We start from the raw sequence: 24,191 nt of genomic DNA on the forward strand, positions 1-24,191 counted from the left end.
TTTCTGACTGCAGTGGTAAGAAGCGAGTGTTTTAACAACTCGATCACCAGTCGCCCTCTTAATGCATTAGGCACTTTCTCCTTGCATTCGAATCGAAAGGATCAAGGGAGACAAAATTTCCACAACCTTGGGAAGAGTTATCGACCTGCTTGTTTTGACATCTGTACATAAACGTACAACAAACCTGATATCATCTTGCGCATGTAGGTGTCACACAGAGATTATATTACAACCTCTCTCTGTCATACAACAATTATTACACATACACAACGACATTATAGCTAACTAGCATAAACTGCTAATATATAAAATATTAATAGCTGTAAAATAATAGATAATAAAATTAATATTAATGCTGTTTACGAAGATCTAGGTGATGACCTTTCCTTTCTGCTAGCAAAACGTTTCTAGCAGATTCCATGTAGTGTTGCTGTTGTTGCAGGACAAGTACTTGCTGGCCTCCATGATTATGATGTCAGGAGTGTGCGCGTGGCACGCCGTCGTCATAACCATCCTCAACGACCGCGGTTTCGCCGACCACGTGGAGAGCATTGTCCTTATCGTCCTCGGCATTGTCTATGTCCTGTTCAACGTGGGCTTCATCATAATCATCTACCTTTTTGTGAGACATCTCTCTTTTTTTTATGATGAAAATGCGTGTTCATTTTTCTTTATTTTTTTTCGCTCTCTCTTGCTTTTTTTGTTTTCTTCTCTTGTCTCTCTTTCTTTTATTTTTTCTTTATCCTTCTTTTTTTCTTTGGCCTTCTTTCATTCTACCTTATTTCTCGTCATCTTTTTTTTCTCCTACTTTGTTTCCTTCTTCGGTTCCGTTGTTTCTTGTTTCTTTTTTTTTTCCTTGTATAATTTCTTTCTTTCTTTTTACCCATTTTCCTCCTTTCTTCTTTCTGATTCAGTAATTTGAGTCAATGTCAGTACAAAAATGATTGTCGTCTTGTCTAGCCTATTCAAAATCCTATTTTTACCTACCAACTAAATCTGTGAAACAAATTCTTTAAACTGATCGTGCGTTTTTAATTAGGTGAGATTTTATTGAAAAGCTTTAATAACCTCTAAAACTCATCTGTTTCTAGCCATGCAAGAAAAGAAGGACGATGGCCGTGAGAGATAGAGAACACAAGGTAGAGTAATTTATGTTGTTCCTAATATATTATCTGTGATCATTTAATAGTTTAATGGCAATGACAATGATCTACTTTATTTGTCCCAGTGGACAATTTAGACATGGGAAGGTGCTCTAGTTACACTAAGTTAAAATAAAAGTAGCACAAGTTTACCCAAGATTACCACACACACAATCACACACACACACCATAATATCCCTCTAGTTAGTCCTTTGTTTGCCGCAATATTACTTGAAATTTGCTGTATAAGTAAATATTACTACTAATTCCCAATTATTAAAGACTATTTTACTTAACCACTAAGAGGGTATGATTTATTTTTTCATGTTCGCTATTGAGACTTAAGAAATATATATTTCTATTTCAGGAACAAGCCAGAAAGCTCCTGGAATCGCCTTCAAAAATCGGGAAGTCAAAAAGTGTCGCGAAATCCAAGTACTGAAGAAACTAAACGCATAAACAGTCTCTTTCTTTTCTTCTGATGACTACATCTGATCGTCCGATGCTGTCTCCAGAAGGTCCCGCCTCTTCTAAGAGCCAAGCCACCCCACGATCACCAATTGCGTCCTCTACACACCAACACAAACAAAGAAACTCTACGTTTTTTTCTCAGAATAAACCTGGAAGGACAGCTTCATAAGACCGATGTTTATCTAGAGAATTTGTTGCAAAACATGATGAAGTAAATAAACATTCGTTTTGAAGTCAAAGCAAGCGACATGTTTAAGGTTCGACTAGCCACAAAGTTCACTTACTAGGAGTAAAGTTATCCCGAAGGTTTATTTTGCTGAGCTTACCTTGATGTCAGGTGTCGATCTCAAGAACTGTGTCTCGAGCTGCAGTTTTGCGAATGTGGTCGTGTTTTAGTCAGTATGTAGTCAGTATGTATCATCAACCATCAGTCGTGGACCTCAACTTTCTGTCACTGTGTTAGTCTGACTAAGCGTAACCAATTAATTCTATAAAAAAAATATGAACGAACGCTCTGCTGTCTGTAGAATATTTGGTATTATATTCAAACTGAATTCTCAGAAATACATTACAATAGAATGCTTATTCTACGCCAACAGCTCAAAGTCATGTTTCCAAACTGAATAAGAGGAAGGAGCATCTGATGAAGGCAACTGTGACAGATCAGCTTTCTGTATTAGCTATACAGTGACAACTTCATTCTCTAGCATCACAAAAGGGATAAAGTATGTTCCTACAACTTAAAGGTCTTTTAAAAATCAGTGTGATTGAGTGGAAACAGGGGGTTCTTGTGTAAACGAGCTTCAATGTCACTGACTTTCAGATCGTGGCCTTTGGACGCCCAATGCAAGAAAGTCCTTCTTGAAGTTTCCCATTTTAAAGATATCTCGTCAGGTCGTATATATTATATGTCCCAAAGAAAGCTTACTGGATTTGCATAATTATTTATCTAAATAACCAGTTATTTTTCACACTTACAGGATTTTCAATCACAAGACAAACATGTTTTTCTGTTTCGAAAGAACATTTAGGTTAACAGACGAAATAATGTCCTTTCTCTCAATATAGACCTGTAAAGAAATGTCCAAATGTGGAGTACAGCAGAAATGGACTTGGAGCATACTTTACTTACAATTGTCACATTTTCTAAACTCCTGGGAAATTGAGTGGCATTAGCACGAGGATGCAAACATAACACACACACTTTTGTTGCAAATAACAGTGAATCTTGCCTGTGATGAAAAACAACCAAGAGAAGTAAGAGGAACAGTCAGTTTTTCCAAAGAAAAATGTGCCGCTTGTGCGATGTTTGGAAAATGGATGGATGAAACATGGATGAATAATGGTGCAGTAATGCTTACGGACTGTGATCTGTGCCAGCTGAGAAAAAAAGCGTTAAAATATTTTGACAAGTTGCGATCCCTGTCAAGGGACTTCCTGATGTTTCTCGGTCTGAACAGTAGGCTGATGCCGTCAGAAATTTGACTATTTCTTCCGCACTTCGTGATAACAAACTTGTGTGAAACCGGTGTAAGAGTGTATACTCTTAGAAAAAAACCTGGTGACTCAAATGTACTGCAGTGGAAACGATAATGATGCTGATAAGCAGAAGATGTACTAACTGTCGTTCAGTTCCCTGCCCCCAAAAATGCGGTTCTTTGTTGACTTTTTTTCTTTTTAATTTCGGCGGCACGAAGAACTCGATGATGATGAGGGAGGTGAGCTTCTTGATGCACAGACTCGTCTCCGAAGAAACTGAAGACCATCGTGCTCGGAACGCATTCAGTCACTTCTCTTATTAATAACTTTTATTTTCACAGTCGGCGTGTGAAACTTGGTGAGGATATCTCCCCGTGACTACTCTCGTCAAGAGCTACGAGCGACAGACCGTGGAAGAAAATTTTACCAGGGGACGCAACTCCGCATCCTGTTTTTTGGGATTGTCTCCCTTTGTAGACTCGACTGAAATAAAATAATTATCGCCACTGCTCGACACTTTCTTCACTGTGTGCACTGACCTAAAACCTTGGCAACAAGAAGCCTTGATCACAGGACCATTTCTGGAAGAGAAGCACGGTGTGAAAGCACATCAAAGTCTACAAAGTCTTCAACAGGCGAACACTTTTCTCATTCATTCAAATAAGCAAATAATGACTAACAACTTTGTTATGATGCGTTTCATGTGTACAGTTTGATTAATACTGCAGAAGCTATGAATGCAATATTATTCATTCCCAGACTGCCTTATTACCCAAAATTTCATTTCTCATGAAAAATGTGTTCGTTTGTTTATTTTTACATATCAAAGCTTGAAGGTTTTTTTTTTTCTTTTTGTTGTTGTTTATTTGTTTTATCGATTGATTTTATTTCGGATTGTCTTGGTTCATTTTGTTTAATTCTCGTGTTTAATTCATCCTAAGCCACTTTTTAAGACTTCTTTACTGTGTTTTCATGCAATCAATGAAAAATGGTAGATTTCACTTGTTAAACCCTTCGTGTATTTGATGTAATTAGTGCATTTGTTGTATTTAAATTTTTCTTTCTTTTTTCCTAATTTTGTCGATTGAAAGAACTGCATATCATTGTGATAACTGATTACTTTCTAAAATCTATTTTACTCATGTTTTCTCTATGGACATTATGCAGTGTTTGGCTACTGCCGAACAAGAAAGAAGTTCAAATTGTAACTATCAAATGTTTTGTGCAACTTGAGCTGTGTATTATATTTACATTATAGGTTTTGAAATGAGAAATGGGGCGGTGGAGGGTACAGGGGAAAATATCTACACTGACAGGTATCTACTTAAAGCATTTCTCAACCATTCTGTGCACAATCGAGAAACAAAAGCAATTTTTGATCAGCACGTCAATCACCAGTAAAGAAATCTTTTTAAAGATATAAACCTATATAAACAGGTATATATAAACATAACAGGTATGCACATGAATGGATAGCTTGAACAAAACTTCAGTCCACTGAAAATGGGGGTTTCCCACCGCACCATTTAAACTCCTGGTTTGCATATGTTTTGTTTAAAGTACTTTTGGAACTATTCATTCAACGATGTATTGTCAGAAAGTACACAAAAAGAATTATTCCCTCGATGTTCAGATTTGTTTGGCTGCCAGTTGCCAGATTCCTGGTCCTGGTTAATGGAAGCTTGACTCTGCGAATGGTTGGTTATTTATCGCGTGTAATTTGTGAAGGTATTCATGTGTGCTTGCGTGTCCCCCTCTGTGATTCCTCTGAAAACTGTAAAATTTGAGTGAATTTCTTGGAACTTTCTATAATCTATCATTAACTGTTTGTTTACTTTATGTTTGCTAGCTTTAAGTTTGGTCTACCTGCTTACAAGCGACGCAAAACAACTTCATACATACGTACCATACCTCTTACCTTTTATCACCGAATGTCAACCTCCAAGGAATGAACAATTCCAGAAAAGCTTTAAAGGACAACACGAGTGCAACATTTTTTTTCCTTTATGATCGGATTAAGTTCATTTTAAAATAATAATTCCTAAAATATGAGTACATAATTGTTTAATTTTCAAAATATGTTTTCAAACATTGGCATTCTCACCTACCACTAGGAAAGCAGAAGAAAAATACTCTCCGATACTGAAGAGTTCTTTTGCCCCGCAAGTAGTATTTGTAACAGTGAGTGTGACTTAGTTCAGCAAAGTTAATAAAATATCAACACATTTAACATGTGAGTTTGTTTAAGATAAACTCTTATAATATTTTTTATTTGATAGATGGTTAATTTCCAGCATTTCGTTTTATTTTATAATTACAACTGACTGCTGACAGGGACTTTTTACCATTAACAATACAACATTATAAAAATTTGATGTATATGTATATATCGATATAAAAACTTATTTCTTCCTCATTCAGCTGCATGCAAATTTGCTGTTTACTTACTCGCACGTGCTCCCGTTTAAGCTCATCATACTTTTGTCACCCTCAATTCTTGTTTCGTCTGTTTCTAGCACGTACATCAATAGGGTCCTCACACTGTCAGTTGTTTTTTAGCATTGAGCTGGATAAGGAGATGACTGGTGATGTTTGTGACTGTCACGTGATGTTTAAGCTTTTCACCAGCTATCGTAGTTGGTTTTAACAGCTCGTGCTTTTGTATAGTTGGCACAGCTTTGTTTTACTAAAAGTTTAAGACTTGCTTGCACTATATTAGTGACTGGATAGCATTCGATTTGAAATGTGTTGAGCAAATTATTGAATACGGAGTGAGGACTAAGTCCACACGGCATCTCTATATACTGATCTCTAAACAAAGTCAATCCACTGGCGTTTGTTGCCATTATCTTTAAGATTTCCTAAATGAGTACAAATTAATTCTATAAGAGTGTTGAAGAGAATACTCAGCAACAGCATACTGAGTCCTGGTAATTTTTCGTTTACCGAGGATCGCCTTTTGTGTATTCGAATTCAGCTCACGCGAACGAAATTATTTTTAGAAATACTACCCTGCGTCCCTTCCTTTTTTTCGACAAATCCAATTTTGATGAAGGAAAAAAAAATAACCTCCAGTAATATATTTGTCGTGCCTCTTCGTCATGAAATACAACCAGAATATGTTTATGATCTCTTTCTAACGATGTTAGGTGAGCGCTCGTGTTGTCCTTTAAGCTGACATTCTGCCTGCGTGCGGATATTCTTGAAGTTTACTTGATCAACAGCATATAAGAAAATTGTACTGAACCTTAGTCTAAAAGACATTGGACACACACACACACAGAGTTATACAGACAAGAGAAAGAAAAAGCTGCTGAACTAAATGACAGTAAATCGAAATATAAAAATAAGATTTCTCGTTACTGCGGTAAACACATTCAACATCAAAATAGTGAGCAAGATAAAATTATAGCGGAGGAAATAAAAGATTGAAAGCATGAAAAATGAACATGAAAGTGACGAAATGATGGCCAGAATGAAAGAGATTTTATTTGATTATTTACTGCTTAGAGCATAATAGCTACAGGAAAGGAAGAAAGAAAGAGAGAGGAACAAGAGTGTCAAAAGCTACACAGCACATTCCTCTAGACCATCCTTCGCTGTCATCGTCTTCAGGGTTCATCATCTGATTCGCCAGAGAATCTTGCACCTTCTGCCAAACCAGAACGAGGCTCTGACCTTTTCATACGCATTTCCAATCTAAGTGAGGCTGCACTGAAGACAAGCCATGAATTAAACCACTTAAGTCAGTTGGCTTCACTTTTGAAATGTGGAATTTTGTCTCCTTGCGAGCTCGACCGCTTGCTGGCACCAGAATACAAATCTATTTTTAGTCCTTCATCCGGCTGTCGAGGATGTCTGCCATGTTCAGCAGGTGCACGAGAACCCAACAGCAGCAGAATTTGAGGGGTGAGGATGGGAAAGGGGAGAAGTATGCGAGAAAGTATTTATACCATTATCTCCTTTTTTTTTTTTATATCTTTCCTTTTACCTTCTTTCTTTCTTTATCTTTTTTTCCTTCTTTTTCTTTCCCCAATTTTTCTTTTATTTCTTACTGAAAAGTTGTAATGCGTATTTATTTTAACATTTAAATGACGATTCGTTTTCAGAAAATTTGTTCAAAGTTCCAAACAAGAAAAAACTTTGTTTCCATTATTCGAATCATTTCAGATGATATTTCATACAATCTTATACCTTTTATGTGAATTTATAAAAATTTAAAGCTTTTTTTCTTGTATGATTTCACAAGTTTACAACTAAGCATACTAGTTAAAGATCTGGGTTGTGGGGATTCGATACTATCATTAAAATGGAGACCCAAGTCTCCAAACTTGCTGCAGCTGAGCAAAAACACACAACTCTAGCAACATGTTTGGTGTGACTGACACTTCACTGTGACATCAGTAAACTCAAATAAACAATATGTTAACACATACAAACGACGTTGAAGGCTAGAAAGATGTACATGGACATGTTTATACACAATACTTCCACACTCCTCCTCCCCGCGCCCCAACATAAATAAAATCAACACTGAGCGCTGAGATGTTTATAGCATTACTGTCGTGCAACTAATACAAACATTTTACAGAAAAAGCTTCTTTCCCCACATTTCCCTCACTGTCCTGTCGGAGAAAAAAAAAAACATGCTTTTCTCCGTACAATTTCTTCCTACGCTCAACTAGAATAATGAAAATGCTTCATCTAAAAGCACGTCTGCCACGTACAATGGAAGTCGGGCGTTCCCCTCGCCAGAGAGAAGGAAACTGATTGCAGACATTGTTGGCATCCTACTCCAAAACTTCGCCCTCTTTTTTTAAGCTTATACAAAATGTCTCTAGAAGACAGCAGAGAGAAAAGAAGAATGGAGAAAAGGGGAAAGGAAAGGAAGGAGGAAGGGATGGACGAGCAAAGAAAGAAATCCACTACTGAACATTCACAAACCAACGCCAACCTTTGCGTTTTCTGAAACTTTGCGTGTGTAGTGAAAAAAAAAATGTCAGTAGATGACAGGAGAGATTAAAGAAAAGAAGCAACGATTGTACTTGTGTGCGTGCGCGTGCGTGCTTATCTCCTCTCAAGCATTTCAAATGCTAGCAACAGAAGATGAAGTTCCAACTGCTATCACATGACGTCATATCCTCACATTTGAATCAAGCCAGTCTCCTTGAATCGCCAGTAAAAGCCAACGAATTCTCAATCTGCATTTGAGCTTGTCGTCATGGATACCAGAAAAAAAAATGTTTTGCCGTATTGGGTAGCGCGTGCGCTGGGGGAAAGCACTATCTCGTTAAACGGTAAAAACTTGCACGTCTGCTGCTCGCACGACGGCGGAGGAGGAGAAAATGGGGAAACTGATATGTGTGTGTGTGCACACGTGGGTGTGTGTCAGACCGGGTATCTTTCTTCGATATCCTACTAAATCTCACACCACGGTAGAGAACAGGGTGCGTTCAGTGGCAAATTCATCCTCTCCGCGCACAAGCAGCGTATAGCAGGTGAATCATATTTGAAAGCAAGAGCGCGCACACACACTCTCTCACTCACAAACATACTTATAAATTTTATTTTTCGTTGGGATTTAACTTATAAGTTTCTAAATTTTGTTGTTGTTGTTGTTGTTGTTTTGTTTTTGTTTTTTTTTGTTTTGTTTTGTTTTTAGTTAGGTAGCCCTCGAGAGTAAGTCTTATTTTTTGTTCTCTTTTCCTGCTGTGCCTCACCCCAGACATTCTGGGTCGTTTCTTCGCCTTCCTCATCCCGCTGAGCTCTGGCAGGGGGAAGGGATAAAAGTTTTTTTTATTTTTTTTTTTCCTTCATCATCTCGTTATTGCGAGGGTTTCTCGCCGGTTGTTTCCAGACGCTCTGCCACGCGCTGTACACGTGTACAGTCAGTACACCGTCCCTGGCCTGTGTAAGGCGCAACACCTGGAGCGTCAGCAGCGGGACTGTCTTCCCCCGTGAGTCTACTGGAAGACATCGACAAACCAGTTAAGTTTGTACTGGTTTTTCTTTAACCAAAAACAAACTTAAATTCAGCACAAGGGGCGTGAGTACGTGATGTGTAGATTGTAGTGGGGGTTAGAGAAAATTGTCGAAGAAAGGGAGGAGGGATGGAGAAATGACAATGGCATTTGAAGATGCAGTAGAAGAAAGTTGTGATTAATGTCTGGAACAGAATGCGTGCAGTGGAATAGTAAGAAGTACACATCACCGCCCGTCCTGGTCTGTAAAATCACTGAACTTATTTTTGTCCTCTTCTTTTTGCTGTTAGTACTTCGTCTTCTTTTGATGTTTAGTTCAGCTGGAAGAAGAAGCAAATTCGAATAAAATATTCCGATGAAAGGCTCGGCGTTAGAAAAGTTGGTCTGAAAGATCAGCTGCGTCTGAATCAGGTCAGAACAACTAGCGCGATATACTGAACATACGTGCGAACATCGATTGGGAGATTACATGGGGAATTTGTGGATTAGTGATTATTTTGATTGAGAATATACTGAAAAATTTATTGGGAAATTATACTGTTTGCGATTATGTTGACTGAGATTCTATTGGGAACACTAGGTGAGAGTGTTAGGCAAGATGTAGAAACGGTTAGTACACGTAAACATTCGTCTGAGGAAATGATAAAAGGCAATCTCACATATTTCGAGGTATAAGCCAAATAAATCATGTTATTCCTATCTGTTACCTATGTTTCTAACAGCACGTGATTTATGAAAAGTACAAGTAGTGCCAATACATTAACTTTTCAGTTGCCTGAATTATTCTCATAAGATACTGGATTATTTATAGCCATTTTTTTATTTCAATAGTGCATTATTAATCTACAACTTCATTTATTTTGGGTTTGCTTTTTTTGCTTTGTTTTTTCTTTGTTTGTTTTTTGCAAATACACGCATACAAAGATGCATGCAATAATGCAAATGTGAATGTAAAATATTTTTTCCATCTGTGTGTATTTATCTGTAGATATGTGAGTGTGTGTGGGAAGGAAAGGGGATTTTGCTTGTTACATACTATTCATGTCCTACGGTCGTATCTTGCAGGTGTCACCATGGCTTATTTAGCTGGAATGTCAGCCGGGGACGCAGCCTTCGCTGCTGGAGATCCTCACACTGCCATCGCTCTGTACACCCAAGAGCTGGCGGACTGGAGCAATGGCAATAAAGCTGACGGGCTCGCAGACACTTACAGAAAGCGAGCTCAGTGCTACTATCAACTACACGACTACAAGGCCTCACTACGAGACACTGCCCTCTCTCTCGCTCGGGAAAAAAGCAGCGTCCCCACTTTGGTTCTGAAGGCCCAGGGTCTGGTGGCCTGCAAGCGCTTTCATGAAGCTTACGGCGTCTTCAGGCAGGCCCTGGACCTGGAACCTAACAACCAGCTCATCGCCAAAGGATTACAACAGATGAGGAAGGAGATAGAAGTCGAGAATCATTCTTCCCAGCGGGAAGACAACACCTCCGGATTGACTGATGTCACCAGCCTCCATCCCATAACTCCCTTGCCTGGAGACCGGTCCCTGAAGCTTGCAGAACAGGAGCTGATGACCAGTTGGGAGCTGGACCAGCCAGACATCACAAAGCGTGTCGGTTGTGACCAAGACGCGGCTGAGGGAGTGTCACAGGATCGTAGCAAAATACACGCGGGTGGAGGAAAGGTGGAGGGGTGGATGCAGAGGGCTGCTGTCCTCTCCGCCAAGGGTGACCTGCGAGATGCGTTCAGATGCTGCGTGGCTGTCGATGAAGCGGATCGCACATTGGACATTTGGAAAATGGGAGGTGAGTGTCAACTTTCTGTGCCGTTGAGGCTTCACGTGCATGAACATGCGGCATACATGTAATCCATAAACCTAGTCTTCACCTTTAGTGTCTTCATCATTGACATCGTCGTCAACACATCGTCGTAACCTGATAGCTGGAGGAAGAAAGATTCATTCGCTGCATTGGAATTAATTGACAATTATCTGCAGTTTACCAACGAAAACAAGGGACATAACCTTTCAGATTTTAGTCTAGGCTTGTGGAGTAGTTACTTCCCTTGCCAGGGTCTGCCTACATATACTTCTAACCCTGCGCTGGAGTAGTGATATCTCGTAGGTCTGAATAAAGAGAACGAAAATTTGTGAAAGAAATATCTTGCACTGAATTTTGCCCAGTCATTACAAGGAAACTTTGCACCCTTTAGTCATTTAAGAGTCTTCTTAACCAGACATATTGTTGAAAACTTGTCACAGACTGCACGTGGTGTGGCTGACTAAGAATGACACTAGGCATCTATTTGTCAATCGCCAAACACATTGTAACCTTTGTTCATAAAAATCGTTCCCGTCTTACCTTCTGACTTGACGGCTTCCTGTAGACTTTGTACCTTGAGACTTCAATGTAGGGTATGACAGTGCGTCACGAGACGTGTCAGGTTCACAGCAGGTCAAGGAAGTCAATTCATTACGTCATCTCTCGACAGCTCTATTTATAGCCTGTTATCGCCTGGACTTGCTCGAACATAATAAAAATGCTTCTGGCTTTCTAGTGGCCTAAAATTGTCCTGATGTCATTTTATTTATGTGCATATAAACATATGTGTGTGCAATCGATCGATTGTCAACACAGTTGATCAGTGTTTTCATAAAGCAGACGATGAGTCAGGTATTGCCTGTTATTGACTTAAACGTTCATAACACAGTGTTTTTATTGACTAAGACGCCTACATGCTGTCAGGACCTAAATAAACAACGTTCTTTCCATATCACCTTACTTAAATGTCTGGACTTAGAATAAATAATGAGATAAATAAAAAAAACGTACAAAGAAAACATTACTCACCTGCCTCACGGTCGAGCTGTTGCTGTGTACCTGAAAGGAACACCCTTTTCTCTCTTTCTTCCTTTCATATCGTCTAGCACTTTAGGATACTCCCTCCTCTGATGAGAGCGATGAGGGCTACATGTAAAGAGGGGATAAGATAAATAAACATATTTTTACTTACACCCTCGTAAGTAAAGAATTGTCATTGTCTTTTGCAGACAATGAAAAATGATCAATACTCCTCTTTTTTAAAATAATTAAGATCATTAGATAGCTCTGTGACGAACAGAAAACGATCTCATTGGACTGATGGATCCATGTACACGTGCAATTATTTCCAGGTTCAATCCTCGACAAATTAGGGCTACCTGTCTGCTCAGAAGACTGGCTACGCCAGGCTGTCTGGCGTTCCGCACACGACGACAACAGCACCAACATCCTTTTCCAGAACGTTCGTGCCAGGCGTCTGTACGAACCCCTGACGAAAGACACGGCGGTAGAGGTGACCTTTACCCCTATAGGTCGAGGCGTCAAGGCCGTAAAGGCCATCTCAAAGGGCGAGGTCGTTTTCACGGATGCACCGGTCCTTCACGCCCAGACGCTGTCTTCCCTGCAGTTCCCGTGCTGCGCCGCTTGCGTCACCAGCCTGATCGGGCCGGCGGACGTCTTCGGCGCCCAGAGCTGCAGCAGGACCTCCTGCAGAAGGCCGTGAAGAAGCACTGGCCTGTCAGGTCAAAGGTCGCCTGCAAAGCAGGCTGCTCTCGCGAGGTGTACTGCAGCGAGAAATGCCGTGACGAGTCGTGGGACGCCTACCACCGCCTGCTGTGTCCGCACAAAAATGCGGATGTGGCGCGCCTGTACGATGTGTGCGACACCTACCACCACCTCACCCGTGATGACGTCAGACTCTTCCACGGGTGGTGGAACGCCTCCTTCAGCCCGGTGCTCCTGGCCAAGGTGTGGGCCCTCATCACCTGTCGGGCCCAGAGCATGGCCCACGAGGCCGGCCGTGCCGTGCCTTCAGAAGAAGACCGGGCCCTGGCTGGAGCACCTTTCAGCCGGTGAATTCCCCCCGTCTGTTTTCTTCTTGCGCCTCTTTCTTGCCTCCGCCTACACCTGACCTCGTTTTACTGCCATTTGTCCACAGCTGCATGCGTAAGTGGCAGTTGCCTATTGTTGTAGTCTTATTAACTGAGCTTACAGTGGTCACTAGACATAGAAACAAACCAAAAAAATGATGAAAAGAAGAAATACATTAGTGCCTTGCAGATCTTTACCAAACTTCATTCAATGGTTATCTAATCGTGTAACCGTTTCTTTTTAATTTTTCTTTGGTTGGCTGGTTTACCACAGTGATGCACTAACCAGAAAAAAAAAACGTTTTGTGTTTGTCTCCGTTGCTATCTGACATTTATTTAATTTTCGTTTTAGAAACCTAACTGGCTCAATGCTGTTTTTAGTAAAGTTTTGAAATGACTTTTATACCATGACCTTAATCACTTCGGTACAACAGCACTTCCTGCTGATACAATCTCATTTGACCAAGTGACAGCAACACGAGAACAATTTAGGTCTCGAGCAGCCGGAAGTGAACATAAGTAATGGTATTGTCACAAACGATTTTCATTTTCACTTGTCCGTTTCTTAAGTTGCCCAAACTTAAAACTGACGCAATGAAGATGTTGTGTTGTCACGTGGTTACACACTCACGTGCGTGAATTACTAGCATTTCATCTTATTTACTTGCAAGCGAAAAAGAAACTGCAGCCCAAAGCATTAGTGCACATTTAATAAGCGGATAGCCGAATGGTTGGAGCACTAGAGTTAGAACCGAGAAGCCTGGTTCAATACCCGTGTGGCTCAGCAAACTTCCAACCATCCCCAATTCGACCCAGCTGTTGGAAGTAGGTACCTGAAGTTGCATGAGGTTGGGAAAAATAATAACATTCTCATTTCCCAAAGACCTAAAAAAAAAAAAAAAAAAAAAAAAAATTGGCGACCTTTACCTTTAATTTTAGCGATTTTGTGTAGACATGGTCAAGGGCTCATTCGAGGCTTTGCACTGTATCGCAAATCTCCTACATGTCACTTGTTTTGCATTATTAATTATTATTCACAAATTATGTAGATTTTTTTGTAACATTTATATTACTTCAGATTGACATATTTTAACCCAAATGCTTATCATTTTTGCATTTTCGTGCATACTCGTGCATGCTCCGTACATCAACCGTACAATGGTACTACTATTGCTGTAACTCTAGTGGTGGGCAAATTTTCTTTCTAATGACTGAGTAAAATCAGAGAGGAGATACATGTACTATTTTCACACATCTCGATGAATATCACCCTTGCCTTCCGTTCTTGAGATGCATGCCCAGAACATCGCCATGCTTGGAGTAAGAGGTCTAGATCGTGTAATGTTTGTACATACACGCTTAATTAACATACACCTCCAGCTCTCCCATTGGTGGATGTCTTCCCAACGTGACCGTATCCATGTACAATTATGACGTCTGTTTTGTTGACCTTAACCTGTGCATGGTGATTTTGGCATGAGTGTATCTCAAAAATAGAAATGGAAATGGGGTATTCACCCAGATTTGTGAAAATAGTGTTATGTATTGAGCCTTACCCAGTCATAAAAAAACTGCACCTCCACTAGTTCTTTGAATAACTTTTCTTCTTGGGGAGAGAGCTCAGTCAATCAAGGATCGACTAGCGCGTGGCCATCGTTGTGAGAACCTTGTCTCCACCTTGAACCTATTTGTGATTGTGGTTATTCCTTTTGAGTACGGGTGCGTGTGTGTGTGGCGTGCAGGTAAGTGACCCATCAGTGAGTTCACGATGTGCTTCACAAGAAAGTTTATGCTTCATCTCAGATTTGTATCAAGTGGACCAGGCAGCAACGCCGACGCCATTTCTAAGATGTATCAGCTGATGAAGGAAATCTTCAAGAATCTGGAAGATGGGCTCGGCTTCGATATTACCAAAGAAGAATTTGATTACAGGTATTTTCAGGTAAAATCTCCGAATAATTTTCTTTTACATGACTACGTCACACCCTTAAACGTAAGTGAAAACAACTCTTTTAGCAGCACTTTGCATCATAGTGGTGTCCATAATGGTGATGGTGGTGCCATCAATGTAGCTTTTATTTATTTATTTATTTATATAGTTGTCCTGCAATGTCCAATCGTTCTCTGACTCCGACAACCCGATGGCACACTTCACCAAGGGGATCAACAAGGACCCCCAGTTTGCCCATCTTCTGAGCCTGGCACGCCGGAAGGAACACGAGGGCGATTTTGCAGGTCTCTTTCCTCTCCATGCCTCCATGAACCACTCGTGCTCTAACAACGTCGTTGTCAGCGACGGCAAGACCCCGGATGGAAGAATCGGCTGTGTCGTCAAAGCTGTCAGAGACATCCTTGTCGACGACGAAGTAAGCTGACGAGTGCTGGAAACAGAAAGGACTAGTATGTGCTTGTGTGTATATATTTTATGTGATTGAGGAAGGAGTTCATTCTTTGTGAGTATATATCTTTCTTTTGATCTCTTCATGGTTATTTCTTAATTTAGGGATTTTTTTTTCCTTTCTTTCATATCTTTTTTTCGGTTTACGCGTTTCTTGCTTCTATATTTCATTTGCATCCCTTTTAGCTCTGTCCTCCGAACTTTCTTTCTTACATACACACAAACAGTAACTTTTGTTATTCATCATCAACAGGTATGTAACCAATATATTGACACAACTCTAGGCCGCAAGGAGAGACGGTTGATGCTGTACTGGGCCTACAACTTCTGGTGTTGCTGTCCCCGCTGTCAGTTTGAGGGGGACGGGCCTGGAGAATGTTGTGAGTGTGGCAAGAAGTCCCCCGACAAACCGTTTCCCTCAGTGTGGCCGCTGCAAGCATGCTTGGTACTGTTCCTCCGCCTTGCCAGAAGAAAGCGTGGAAGAGAGGCCACAAGAAGATCTGCATCACAATGACATAAAACTGTCCATCCTTCATCAAGTGTTTTCGACAGACAGCTGTTATGTTATTGCACGGTTGACTTTCAAAACGAAACATCATTATTTTATACACTACTAACCATTTTTTTTCTTAAGTGTGGATTGTTTGTTTTTATAACTCCACTTTGATATTTTTTCAAAGAAAGTCAACATCAGCAGCTATGCCAGGTACAATGTTGTGAATGTAAATCAATGACTTTCATTTGTAATATTCGTTTCGTACTGTTTTTGAGGAGGAGAGGCATGGATGTTAGTAGAGATCGTGTGTGAAATGGTAGAAGTGCTGGAGTGGTGTGTTTTTGATTGTCAGACTTGTTCACCCAAATATCTCTTGAAGTTCCCATTGTTTGTGAGACGTGGCGGGATAGACAAGACATGTTGGTAGAGGGATTGTATATGCAATGTGTTGTTTACTGGTCAGACGAGTTTCGTTGCTGAGTGACGACATGTACATAATTCCGATGCCTGTGTCCACTGTCGGTCGTTTAAGTGCGGAGTTCAGAACGCATACCTTCTCTTTTATTACAAAATATAAATAAGGGTATAATGCGAACAGTTCCTTTATTTTTGTTAAATAAATGGCTGCTGCTGTTTCATGAATTAGGTTCAGTTTGTTTTGTTTCCCAAAAAGTGCTCCAAAATGATGGCCTTCACAAAACATCCCGAGGCTGTGTTTTAGAAATTTTTGTCGGAAACAATTGTAAAAAATAAGCGATTCTTTTCACCGCAAAATTGTGAGTAGAAATGTATCAGAAAATCAGTAATTAATAAGTAGGATTGACTTGTTAGTTCACTTAACATTCCTTTAATATTTTCTTTCGACATTTGTTTCTTGCGGGGCCTCTACCTGTCAAAGCCTTTGTTGTTGGTGGTTTTGTTTACTTGTTTGTGTTTGTGTGTTTTTTAATACGACGTGCATTTTTCAAAGATGCAAATATTTTGTCCTAGTACAAAGTCTAGTTAAATAGTTAAATTAGAAGGCTGATTTTGTCCTGCTCGTCAGTGATTCGTGTGCTTCGATCACGTGATTGACGTATTTTCAACTGGTTGAGAAAATTAGCGCGAGAATGTTGCTGTAACCCCTCTCTTGTTCATTTGTACCCATTTTGCTCAAATTTCAATGTTTGTGAACCAGTTATTTTAGCTATTTATTTCTCCTTTTAGTTTATGGTTTCGTTCAGGAAGATAAGTAAGAACATGATTCAAACCTGCGACTAAGTCCTGAATGCCTTCTGTAGTTTAAAATACTTATCTGCTTTTCACTTTATTTATTACTTACCTTCTTCTTTCTTTTAATCCCTTTTATGATTTTTCATTTTTTCTTCCTTGCTTCCTTCCTTCTTCTTACTTTTTCTTAGTTCTTTATCCTACTCGTTTGTTTTTTTCATGTCACAGGAAATAAAGAAATCGGAAACTATCGTTTCGTACATTCTCTTACTGGGCTATTTACTCTTCACATTATCTTTCTACAAAAGGCAGGAGAAGCATACTGAAAACATGACTGACAGTTACTCGTTGACATTTGCAAACATTCATACGCAACTGTTCAGCATGCTGTGTCACGATGTGTGGATAAATAAGTGGTTCTTGGACAGAAACAGAAGCAGTACACAAATAAAAATTTAGAAACGCAAATTATGAGGCTTTCGAGGGCAAATAATAATGGAATGAAATTCACATAAAAGTTTGTTGAAGTAATATATTATAATAAGGGTTTCGTATTCGAAAGATGAGAGGCTTGATATTTGTCAAGGATGCTCACGTGCGCGCCAGACACTCACCGAGACCATTGCACGTTCTCATGTTTCAAAAACAAGATACAACTGCCTCCTGTAGGCCCTGTAAATTTTCTGTCTACTTTAATATCTATAGACACACAACACAGATTCTGGAAGGGAAAAAATATTTGCTGACCCTATTTGCTGACTTGCAAACAACAAATAAAATAAGTAAAAATTCAAAATAGTTAAAACACTTTTGTTTGAAATGGACTAAAAAGGGTAAAATAATTGTTTTCTTAAGTCTCGGGATTTTCTGTAATAGAACTGTTAGGTTCCAAGAGTGCTCCTCACATTTTCATATTCCCTGATGGGAAATGAAAAGTCGGCCAGTGTCGGGTATTTGTGTGCCACCTTTTTGAACCTTCGAAGTATTTTTTTCTTAAAGGTATAGTAAAGGTTGTGACGACGGTGATAAGGTTGTGAAGACGGTGATAAGGCTTTGGCGACGGTCCGAAACGTTTGAAAATTATATTTAGTTACTATTTCAGCTAATGAGAGCAATATAGGAGAGATACATTATTCTTTCCTCCCTTTATGTGTGTGACGTCGCCAAGCAAGTGATCGTTGGTGTGTTGTTAGTTTGGATTAGTGATATATATTAGTGATAACAATCAAGATGACTATGAGCAATGTCCAACCTTGCATCAGCTCACCCTGCGATTGAGTTGACATCATCTGAGGTCGCGACTTCGTTAAAGCAAACGAAAGAGACCCGTGACATTTCTCTTATTAAAACACATCATATAAAACATTCTTTTCCCACATGAACAGAAACGAAAATATACGAGATTCAACTTGATCCTGCTCTAAGCAGTTTTATTCTGCCTTTACATCAATCCATTGAAAGTATATGATGATGATGATGATGATGATGAGGAGGAGGAGGAGGAGGAGGAGGAGAAGGAGGGGAAGAACTTGTATGAATGATGGCGATTTTCAAAACCTACCTATAATTTTACAAAATATAAATGATCCATGCACCCACCCACTCTCTCTCTCTCACCAACCCCACATGTCCACAATGAAAGAAAGGAATAGACACACATACACAGGGTACAGGAGAGCTCTTCCTTGGGAAGACTTCTCCACAATCGAGGCCACTTACACAGCACGAGGTAACTCAAAATTTACAAGACTGGCTATCAAGTGAGGTTTCAATGGTGACTTGTAGTTTAATGCCCTCGTTAACCCTGACTACATAGATAACACTGATTTACGCACTTTGCTCCCCTCAGCATTGCTCGATAACACTCCTTTAATTGTAAGAACTGATAACAAGTCACAAGCGGCTTGTGTAAGATGACGTGAGGCTGGGTTTTCCCGAATGATCTGTGTCTGCAATATTAAGTCTGCACATACCCGGGTCCCGCTAACTGCTGTCTGACGGCCGGTCTGTCTGTCTGTGTGGAGGCTCGCTGTCCAATGGCGGGCAGTGGATTGCTGCAGGTGAGTTATTCAACAATGTCAGAAAATGTTACACGTTCCTAAACCTTCATGTCATGAAAATAATAGTTTTCTCTGGAAAGGATTGTTGTCAGAAATAATCTCAGCCAGGTAGTCAAAAGTAGGTTAAAGAGAATCGGGTAAAATGGAACAGAGAAGTCTGTTCACGATTCGGAGATGTTGGGGGTTAAACCTAAGTCCTCACTTAGTGTTTCGAATCCTTCACAGCACACACCTCTATATATAAAACACACAAAAATGGTGTCTGTTTTAATTTTATTTTTAAATTGTATTTAAATACTTATACAAGGATTCACATTTGCGTTTGCCGCAATTTGAGAACAAGATGGCTCCCCTAACGAAATATTCAGGACAGACTGTGGACTTCTATCAGTCAGCGGAGGAGACGTTCGTAACTCAATCATACTAGCAATGTCTGAACCACAAGTGCCAAACAGGATAAATTTCTATACATATCTTTGGAGAACCTAATTACGAAAAGATCCACAGTGTGCTTGAGAAGCAGGTATCATCAGATCGAGGGATTGATAATCTTGGAGACGACCAAAAAACTCTTATTCAGTGACAGTGTGCAAAGATTGTGTTTCTTTTTTTTTTCAGTCCACCGTCTGTCATGGCCTTGATATCAACAACAATGAGACTTTCCTGCAACAACCTGCCATTCAAGCAGTACAAACCTTTGGACCTTACGAAATCAGTATTTTGATCGAAGCTGTGAAGAAAGTTCTCGAAAAAGGCCTGCAGCCACAAGCCTCCACACTTTTAAATGCTTTGGATGAACTGCAGTCCCAGGTCAGTGAAAGCAGCCCCACATCTGCCCTTAGCTCACCCTCCTCATGTACTTCCACCACAAACTCTGAACTAGAAAGACATAAAGAAGAAAAGATCGACCCCTCCCAGGCACCTGACACTAAACGCAGCCATGATGCTCAAACGAAAGGACATAACGAAAAATACTTTCTCAACGAGGAGTCGATGTCATTGGAAACTGACGGTGACTGTCTGTCCTCTGAATTCAACCAGATCCAACAACCTCCTGATGCACCAAAGGCTCCTGAGAAAGAGGCTGCCAGTAAACATAAACAACAGGACGACCAGCAATGCTTGATGATAAAATATAAGGCACTTAAGCGTGCAAATGAGTTGTTGAAGGAGAGGCAGACCTGCAGGCAATGCCGTTCTCAACCAGTTTCAATAACATTTCTACCCTGCGGCCACTATTCCTACTGCTACGATTGTGGGAAAACTTTTAGCACCTGCCCGATTTGCCATAAAACTATTCTTGCTGATGTGAAAACTTTTAGAGCATAAAAAGAAATGAACAGAAGAACAGAAACTCACTCAAATGCTAGTTTTTTGACGAAGACAGTTTAAAAAAAGGTTAAAATTTTATTTTTTATTGTAAAACACTAATACTTATACAATTTCAGTTGATCTGTGTTAGTCAACAGGCTGAGTAAGGAAGTTTTTTTATACCATTTTCTGTTTCAAAAGGTAATAAAAAATGTTTGGCATTACTTGGTTTACATGCTATGCTCAGAGAGTTTGTCCTCATTCGAATGGTGTGTACCAGGGATGCACATCCCACGGCCCGCGGGCCATATCCGGCCCGCGAAACTTCTGCCCACAGTGCAGGAAATCGGCATGTTAGTAATAAAAGAAGACCTAAAAAAAAAAAAAAAAAAGGAAGAAGTATTTATCCTCACGTAGGGGCGTTTCCCAATCTTTTTTTTTTTTTTTTTTTGTTTTTTTTGGCGATGGACGAATATTTCGATTCAGTGCTCCGACTTGGTGTCTCTACGATGAGGCCGGACATTCAGAAGTTGGTTTCGGGAAAACAACTTCAAATATCCCACTAATTAATATATAATTAATGGTAAGTACAACTTGTTTCTAATAAAAAATGGTATCTGCTCTATTTTTTTTTTCCTTTTTGTATTTTTGCGGTTAAGTGGCCAGCGACACGGCTGTCCGAAATGGATATGGCCCGCGACACGGCTGTCCGAAATGGATATGGCCCGCAGGCCGAAAAAGGTTGGGCATCACTGCCCTAGACTGGCCTAGAGCAAAGAAACAAATCAGGTGACCGGTAAGTCCAATGCAGACAACGACCGCGCCACCCTGACCCACATGACCACATACGTTCCATGGAGACAACCCGAGCTCCTCTGAACCCTCAAGTCCCACCATCTGCACGACCCACGATCAAGGAGCGCCATGCCAAAGACAACCAGCTTAGTACAGCTATAGACTGCGCCCTAGGTGACAGCCTAGCTTTCCTAAAAGTTCTCGTTTGTGTCTAGTTAAGAAGTACTAAAGCTACTGAGGGCAGGGTTGTTTCCCTTGTTTATGCTTAGAAAAGATAACTACCGTTTTAATTACGATGTTTCTTCTGTTTTCTTAGTGACAAATAAATGTAAAAAATATGGTAAAACATTTTCTAAAAAATATGTGTAATATTTTTACAAAAAGTCTTACAAAACTTGTTGTTGTCTACATTAAAAGCTATTTAATTTGCATGCTATTCTGCTCAACCCGAATATCACGGAAAGTCAGACTATACTGTTGTCAACGTTAGTGACATAAGGTTCATAGGATTGTTTCCAACAATCTGTAGCAACTAATGGTCCGGCTTGAGGATATCAGTTTGAGATCCGATATGTCCTCACCCTCAGAGGACATTGGAATTAAACTGACCGTCTCGTTGTGGCAGTGCACCTTTCTCACGGGTGGACCTTCGACTCACTCCCCAGAAGGGGAAATAACAATTCAATGTCAAGTAATAAAACTTGGTAATAATAAACATGATGTTACTCTTGATGACCATTTCGTCATTGCAGTGTCGTCTGCTCGATCGCTCTCTTTTATCTCTGAACTGCTAGCACACTAGTACGGTTTCACTGTATGCATGAACATTATTATATACATTATTACTTTATACATGAACATCTATTATTATTTTGAAACACATGTCCCTGTACAGTATATAGTCTACACTTGTGGCTCTCTGCCCCGCAGGGACCCGCGTACTGCCAAGGCTGCCTATGTATGGTGTAATGACATGTCTCTATTTTTTTTTATTTTTTTTTTGTGGCAGCATCTCATGCCGGAGAAGTGTCTGCATCCTCAGATACATACAGAAGATACATTGAAATGAGAAGCAGATGCTTCTGACAGTGCTTTTATAAAACAAAAAACCAGTCCCAAGAAAGATATCGTTAGTGCTTCTCTTCTTTTGATTGCCATTTGCTTCATTTTTTTGTTTTTATACAAACAACTCCAAAAAATCATGATCATGACACTTTTTAGTGATTTGATATCAATTTTGCTTGTTTGATAAGCCCTTTCTATGACAAGAATAGCACATCACCACTTCGGACCACTCTGAGGCAAACAGCCTGACGATTAAAAAGTAAGTGTTCTTACGGCTCTCGGCCCCGCATAGGATAGTTCGATAGTTCGGCCTGACCGGCTTTTCCTTTGTGTGGGTTTCATCCAATTTTGTCTAGTTTAGAGTTAGTGATGCAGTTAAGGTCTCCTGCAAGAATATGAAAAAAAACAAAAACAAAAAAACAAAAAAACAAAACAAAAAAAAAAAAAACAACAAAATCCCAGAAAAGAACAAAACCAAAAACTGCTCAACCCGAATATCACGGAAAGCCAGACTAAAATGTTGTGGACGTTAGGGTCGTTGGGGTTGCCTGATCGCTGCAAGTAATCTTGATTCCATTCTGGTTGTAGTCGTCCTCAGGTTAAGTCTGATACTTCCTACTCCGGAGGACTTTGGACTTAAACTGAAGGTAGACCTCCTGTAGTATTCGTGGCAAGACCCCAAGTCTCTCACGGGTCGGCCTGGCAGAAAGCAGCTCCAGGTTCGATCCCATCCCCCACATGGGGGAATTAGCAACTCAATGTCAAATGAGAATCTTGGTATTGATATACATCAGGGATGCACAACATACGGCCCGCGAAGCAGTGCCGTCCGGCCCGCGAAGCTTCTGCCCACAGTACAGGAAATCGGCATGTTAGTAATAATAATGAGAAAAAAAAAAAAAAACCCAAAAAAAACGAAAAAAAGGGAAGAAGAAGTATTTATCCCTACGTAGTGGCGTCTCTCAATCTTTTGATAGATTTCATTCTTGATTTTCGTCTTTGGAGGAAACCAGTGTTTGAGAACGAGGGACGCCGCATTCCACAGGGGATTAGTGGTCTTTTGATTGGTTAATATTTGAATCAGTCGTTAAACAGATTGAAAATACAGACTCCGGGCTTTCTAGCAAGGTATAAAACAGTGGGGTTCTTACAGGGAAACAATACCAAAACAGCGTTTGAATTTCGTCATTTTCCTGTGGAAATCAGGACGGATCGCCTTAGGGTACCTCGATTAAAATGTATTTTAAGACAATTTCTAACTTTTAGTTTAACATAGCAGTGTATTTTCCTGTTAGTTCAATAACCAAGGAATCCATTTTTAAAGAAAAGTCAAACTGCACAAAATTGACCCTCAACACCTTTCGGGCCTCTAGTATGTCACCTGCACTCTACAGTGCCTTTCAGACGAGGAATCTTCTTGAAATTATTTTCAACTCAGCGCTGGTCAGGAACCCAGGCGGATAAGGCAAGTAGACGAAGAACAATTAACCAAAAGTGAAATAAAAACACAAAGAAAACCTGGAGAGAAAAGCAAAACCAATCTTTAGATAAGTAGCAAATTCAGGACTACACCACAAGTCGTTCAAGACTTGTTTGCAATAGAAAACCCGTCCGTCCTCTCCCGTCAAGAAAAAAAAAAAACCAGTCACACAAACACACATCCAAAACAATACTACACTCTTTCCTTTGTTCTTCCAACAAAACAACCTATCAACACCAAACTTAATTAAACACAGATCAGCCGGCCATCCCCGTATGGCGCGACCCGCTCAAATCATATTTTTTCTTTTGTGTGGGTCCGTGATTGCACAGTCAAGACCGCACGAATAACTAGTAGATCAAACATGTCAAAAGCTGTTTTATACCTATGACATAT

At 40.0% G+C, this 24,191-nt stretch overlaps 4 protein-coding genes and 1 long non-coding RNA gene across 11 annotated transcripts in view; 4 read left to right on the forward strand and 1 right to left on the reverse strand.

Moving 5' to 3' along the window:
* LOC112562932 (cys-loop ligand-gated ion channel-like) overlaps nucleotides 1-4,718 on the forward strand; it is a 77,059-nt gene extending 72,341 nt beyond the window's left edge. For all 7 annotated transcript variants that reach the window (XM_025236680.1, XM_025236592.1, XM_025236847.1 and 4 more), the window contains 3 exons: nucleotides 443-622; nucleotides 1,092-1,139; nucleotides 1,510-4,718. In XM_025236680.1, the coding sequence (XP_025092465.1) occupies nucleotides 443-622; nucleotides 1,092-1,139; nucleotides 1,510-1,584 (303 nt within the window). In that variant the 3' untranslated portion in view covers nucleotides 1,585-4,718. The remainder of the gene's footprint in view (nucleotides 1-442; nucleotides 623-1,091; nucleotides 1,140-1,509) is intronic.
* A 4,004-nt stretch (nucleotides 4,719-8,722) lies between these two features.
* Nucleotides 8,723-11,435, forward strand: LOC112563304. Its single transcript, XM_025237211.1, has 2 exons — nucleotides 8,723-9,080; nucleotides 10,139-11,435. Exon 2 carries the CDS (start codon nucleotides 10,147-10,149, stop codon nucleotides 10,936-10,938), a length of 792 nt encoding a protein of 263 aa, XP_025092996.1. The 5' UTR covers nucleotides 8,723-9,080; nucleotides 10,139-10,146; the 3' UTR covers nucleotides 10,939-11,435.
* Nucleotides 10,904-12,039, reverse strand: LOC112563367. Its single transcript, XR_003099032.1, has 3 exons — nucleotides 11,921-12,039; nucleotides 11,432-11,584; nucleotides 10,904-11,012 (listed from the first exon to the last, which is right to left on the reverse strand). It is a non-coding gene; the product is annotated as an uncharacterized LOC112563367 (long non-coding RNA).
* Nucleotides 12,040-12,211: 172 nt separating this feature from the next.
* On the forward strand, nucleotides 12,212-17,308 carry LOC112561066 (SET and MYND domain-containing protein 5-like). Its single transcript, XM_025233266.1, is given in 6 exon segments — nucleotides 12,212-12,963; nucleotides 14,785-14,923; nucleotides 15,081-15,347; nucleotides 15,633-15,790; nucleotides 15,792-15,840; nucleotides 15,842-17,308. Coding segments are annotated over 6 exon segments (1,422 nt in total). The 3' UTR covers nucleotides 15,899-17,308.
* Nucleotides 17,309-18,989: 1,681 nt separating this feature from the next.
* LOC112563449 (E3 ubiquitin-protein ligase rififylin-like) lies at nucleotides 18,990-20,695 on the forward strand. Its single transcript, XM_025237365.1, has 2 exons — nucleotides 18,990-19,144; nucleotides 19,763-20,695. Exons 1-2 carry the CDS (start codon nucleotides 19,121-19,123, stop codon nucleotides 20,471-20,473), a joined length of 735 nt encoding a protein of 244 aa, XP_025093150.1. The 5' UTR covers nucleotides 18,990-19,120; the 3' UTR covers nucleotides 20,474-20,695.
* Nucleotides 20,696-24,191: the final 3,496 nt, after the last annotated feature.

Source organism: Pomacea canaliculata, linkage group LG1 (assembly GCF_003073045.1).
Source record: "Pomacea canaliculata isolate SZHN2017 linkage group LG1, ASM307304v1, whole genome shotgun sequence".
NCBI classification, from domain to species: Eukaryota; Metazoa; Mollusca; class Gastropoda; order Architaenioglossa; family Ampullariidae; genus Pomacea; species Pomacea canaliculata.

What these genes read in the sequence shown, in the direction of transcription:
- LOC112563304 (XM_025237211.1), top strand. Translation starts at nt 10,147, where the DNA reads ATGGCTTATTTAGCTGGAATGTCAGCCGGGGACGCAGCCTTCGCTGCT.
- LOC112563449 (XM_025237365.1), top strand. Translation starts at nt 19,121, where the DNA reads ATGGCGGGCAGTGGATTGCTGCAG. An exon ending in CGGGCAGTGGATTGCTGCAG is followed by an intron (nt 19,145 to 19,762) that starts GTGAGTTATTCA and finishes TTTTTTTTTCAG; the next exon opens with TCCACCGTCTGTCATGGCCT.